Genomic DNA, 4,799 nt, shown 5'->3' on the forward strand with positions numbered 1-4,799 from the left:
ATTTTTTTTTTTTGTTATTAACCAAGATCTCCAAACTTTCTTAATCATTTTTTTAACAATTGATTAAGGGGCATAGTCTCATACAAACGACACCCCTAACTATATACAATGTTATAAATAAAACAAAAAATGAAGATACATGATTAATAAATAAATAGATTAAAATAATGATTCTTAATAAAAGATGAAAGAAACGTTAATAATAAAAACAATGACATTTACGGATATAACAAAATAAATAATTGACTTCTAATAGGAAAAAAATGAAAGTGAATTTAAGGAAAAGATGAAGAGAAAAAAAATTAAGATGAAATAAACTTTCATAAATTTTCAAATAGGGGGACAATAACAGAACTGTTAAATATAGAATTTGTAACAGGATGTCCTGCAGCAGCCTGGGCTTCACTCTTCGGGTTGTGGTTGGGTTTCTCAAGTAGTAGGTCACTGCTCCTTTAACTGTAGGTAACTGGGAGTGGAACTTCATGAGCCTGTTTTTGATGCAATCCTCTATTGTCTTTATTTGTAATTCCCGATGCAATCGGTTATTTCTTACAAACCAAGGAGCATCCACTGCAATCTTGTTAGGTCTGCAGTTGAGGAGCATTCCAAATATGAAAGCATGTATTCATTTCGATGTATACGATCGGTATTATTTCAGCAAAGCTCCAATCTCTAGAGTAGAGATCAATTTGGATCCCTAATTCTCTTAATTTGTACCTCGAACATTCTTTACCAATCAATATTATCAATTAAAATAATTACAACATTTTCATATTTTACATTCCTTGCATTTTCAATTTGTACCAGTTATAACTGAAGTGTGATTGTGTCGATCATTACAGAAAAAAAAGATTTTTTACTTTATGTTCCCAAGTTTACACTGATGATGTGATTAAGTCAATAATTTAAAATATAAGGAGTTAAGCTTATTCCAAAATTTATTATGAAATATGAAAAATGTAAATATTTTTGCAGTAAATTTAACAAATTTAGAAGACGATCATATTATAGATAATTAAATAAAATTGTACTTAAACTATGTATAGAAGACAAAAAATAAGTGGATTATAATAGATTCTTAACAGTGACACTCAGAGGGAAAATGCAGTAAGTATTAAAGAAAGGTTTTCTCTATTTAAGTTTATTAAGTGAGGCTTGAAGGGATAAGTTTAATAGTGTCTTATGTACGTTCATGAGGCTGAAAGATTATAACTATTTGTTTTCTGTTACCTTTGACAGTCTACTGCAGACCTGAAGTATTTTAAACGTTTATAAAAATATGCTTTTTCATGTTCTTCCAGGATGACGAAATTCACGGTAGCTAAGAACTTTCATTTCTATATTCTCAAAATTTTCAGAAAATAGGGTGACACCCAGTTGATATGGCAAAGAAATAAAAATACGAAATTTTACAAAAAAACAAACTTTTATACAAAAATACAAAACATGATTTCAGTCGTGTCCGTTAGATTGATCATTTTCCTCTTGGATAGTTCGGCTGTGGTACTCCTGGTACTGGAGGTGGTGTCGGAATGTGAGCTCCTTCTGCGTGGAAGCCTGTCTCATCCGCGTACCAGTTGACAGTGATGACCTGACCATCAGGAGCTGTGTAAGAGTAAGTACCACGGGCTGTCTGAGCTTCCAGGTCTTTCTGGCCTGGGTTCTTCAAGAAACCTTCTTCCGAAGCGGAAATTCCGTTGCCGGTCTCATAGCTGAAAATTGAATCAAGATGTTATCATTTAAAACACGAAAATACAATAAAACCTCTTTAGTGTAGTAAATTATTTTATAAAAAATAATTTCTAGTAAATTTTTTTCCACTATTAAATGAGATGATTATTAAAATTAAAGTGTTCTTTTCACAAGAGATGAAACTATACCTTTATCAAATTGCTCCTAATGTTTATGTGGAATATTAAAAGTGGATAGGTAATTTATGATTAGAATCAGAATAAGCATTAGAATAATTTTGTCGTAAAAATGTCCTCACGGATTTATAAACCATAACCATATTTTAAAAATTCTTTTATGATAAAAATATTACTTCTTATCTTAATAATCACAATTCACGGTTACGTATAATTATTTTTTATTTCAAGCTAAAACATAGTTGTAATAGAATTTTGTAAGTAGTCTCCACAGTGTGAATTATGTTGTAGTACCAGAGAGGAACTACTTTATTTAGGATTGTCTTGTTTAAATGGAAGACTATGGGTTACAAAAAATCGGATATCTCATCTTTAATACTACCACATTGATTATAGCTTTAAGTGTTGTTCATGCAAAACTGAAGTTCAACAAATTTTATATCATCATGGGTTTTCAAGGAATCTGATTAAACCAGTCTGTTAACACATTAGATACTTCTCTATAATCCGTGGTTTATTTAGAAATTATGCATAAGTTGCATTGAAGCCATGCAATTGTATTTACTTTTTTTAAATTAAGTCAGGATTACGAGGTTACATATTCACAACATATATTTCAATAGATCGGTTTAGTAATGCATAAAAAGAGAGTAAAGTGTAGGTTGCTTTTTTTTATATTTTTAATTGAGAAAGTAACCGAATTATTGAATAAAACTATTAAACTATAAAACATACCATCAGCAAAGCGCCAAAGATTTAAGAGCATTGTACTCTAATCGTGGTTACAGATCAGAGATGGGAAAAAATTAGCTATGGATAAAACTGAAGCTAAAGTTGCCATGGATACGATCCTTATTCATGAATGAAAAATCAATAAATAAATATAATTTCCATGAAAATCTTTGCTATTAGTTTCATCTATTGCTAATTTTGCCAAAATCTGTTACAGATTTAAGCTGTCAGCTTATTTTTAATTTTTATGTACGTCAACTAGGGGCGGTGGGATAAGGAGGGGAATAATTTAATATCTTTTTAGACCCTTCTTATATTCATTTAGATTATTTTGGCATTGCGTAGAGAATTAAAAAAAAAAAGCACGTTAAAATTCAATGGAACTGGATACAGCAATATAGACGATGTTGTACACTGTTTGGTTTATGTTGTGAAAAATAAAATCAGAAACATTAGTTCAAGGGACATTATAAGCTACGCCCAGTGTCTTGTCTCGATTGATTCTAAATCCTGGCAGTGAAACGACTGCAGGATTGTATAACAAAACAGTTTCAAAACTTGACGTCATGCGAATAGCAGCTCTGCGAGTCATTCCGAACGGTAATAAATACGACACAGGTTCTAATAGCATTGACACTTTCCAGATCAGGTGTCATAAGATATCTCTCCGTTGGATATTATAAACCTCTAAAGCATAGCCATCGGTAATTATTAATCTATCAAGGGCTAAAACCCAATCGTTCTTCTCTTGCCATTGAACTTAATTCATCTTTTGTTTTTTCGATAAAATCTCAAGGAAAATATATCTAATAAATTTTTATTGTTTTAAAATGGCAATTTAAAAAGATAGTTCAAATATAAAATGAACAGTTTAACCATTAATTCTGTTGATAGCCCAAAGTTGTTAAGAAAATAACACGAAGGGCCACTATGTACGAAAGTGCCTAGGGCCATATTAACTTTAATCTAATAGACCTGTTGACATTGTACATTGTATAAGTATAATACTAATTGGATAGAAACGTAATCCCACACAAAAAGTAATCCTACTCCATAAGCTTCATGATGAAGAGATAAGCGATAGATATCAAACAATTTTGGCAATATTGGAAATTAAACGGCAGGGGGTGTGGATAGGATATGGACATCATCTTCTGTTAAAAAGAAACTGTCCATCGTTCCGTATTACTGAGGCTAAGATACACATTATAAGAGCTTAATTAGGTGCGCCTTAGCGTATATCTTTATTTGATAAAAGTATCTCACATTAATATGGTCAAACTTCAACGACTTTGTGGGACCTCTTCTAACTAACGATCACCATTCTTAGTACCTCTCAATAGCTGCTTTTCATACCAAAATGTTTGGGTCGGTTGGACCAAAATGTTTGGATACATTTGGACCAAAATGTTTGGATACATTTGAACCAAAATGTTTGGTCATCATCATACGTCGTATGATCAGCATAACTTTATTAAAAGTAAAAAAGAAATCTAAAAAAACATTCAAAGCATTAAGTAAGTCTTTAATGACACTTTTCAAGTAAATAAAACCATAAATAAGGTAAAAAAATTGACATAACTTTAAAACACTATTCTTACATATTTTCTTTATTCTGAGGATTTATTATAGTGTATATTTATCAATTGGTTCTACTAGTTGGCTACATGTATAGCAATATTTGACGATCGATCTTTTTTTGACTTACTATTGGTAACGTATGATTTAGACTGATAGCTCTAAATTTTGGATTGTTGTCATTACTTGTCTCATACAGTTATCAAGTCAGGATGTCTAAGGAATTTAAATTTATAGTTCTAATTGTTTACTACTTGAATTTGTAATATATTGTATTCTATATAATTGCACAATAGTACCACTTAGCGAAATTCAAATGTTGAATGCATTTAAATAGAAATAATGAAAATATCCTAAACTATATCTAGCCATACTATGTACCTGTATTTGTAGGATCCGTCGTAGTTGTTGTCGTTGACGTATGATATGATAGGGATTACGTTGGAGTTGTCGTAGGCTTGAATGGGAGGTCGCCTCTGGGCCAGAGAGGTGGCAACGACGACCATCAGGAGACAAGCGACCTGTTGAAGTAACAAGCATAATAAAATTTGTTAACACATATCACTTTAATTATAAAATCATTAATTTGGATTTTATTTGGAAAAATACTGAGTATAATAT

General features: G+C 31.1%; 1 protein-coding gene across 1 annotated transcript in view; it reads right to left on the reverse strand.

Annotated features, from left to right (window-relative positions):
• Positions 1-1,407: 1,407 nt before the first annotated feature.
• LOC106691271 (endocuticle structural glycoprotein SgAbd-2) overlaps positions 1,408-4,799 on the reverse strand; it is a 4,369-nt gene continuing 977 nt past the window's right edge. The window contains exons 2-3 of the mRNA XM_014436983.2: positions 4,560-4,699; positions 1,408-1,712 (exon numbers count right to left, since the gene is read on the reverse strand). Of these exons, the coding sequence (XP_014292469.1) occupies positions 1,475-1,712; positions 4,560-4,699 (378 nt within the window). The 3' untranslated portion in view covers positions 1,408-1,474. The remainder of the gene's footprint in view (positions 1,713-4,559; positions 4,700-4,799) is intronic.

This window comes from Halyomorpha halys, unplaced genomic scaffold, assembly GCF_000696795.3.
Source record: "Halyomorpha halys isolate HHAL.00 unplaced genomic scaffold, Hhal_1.1 Scaffold2203.1, whole genome shotgun sequence".
Lineage (NCBI taxonomy): Eukaryota > Metazoa > Arthropoda > Insecta > Hemiptera > Pentatomidae > Halyomorpha > Halyomorpha halys.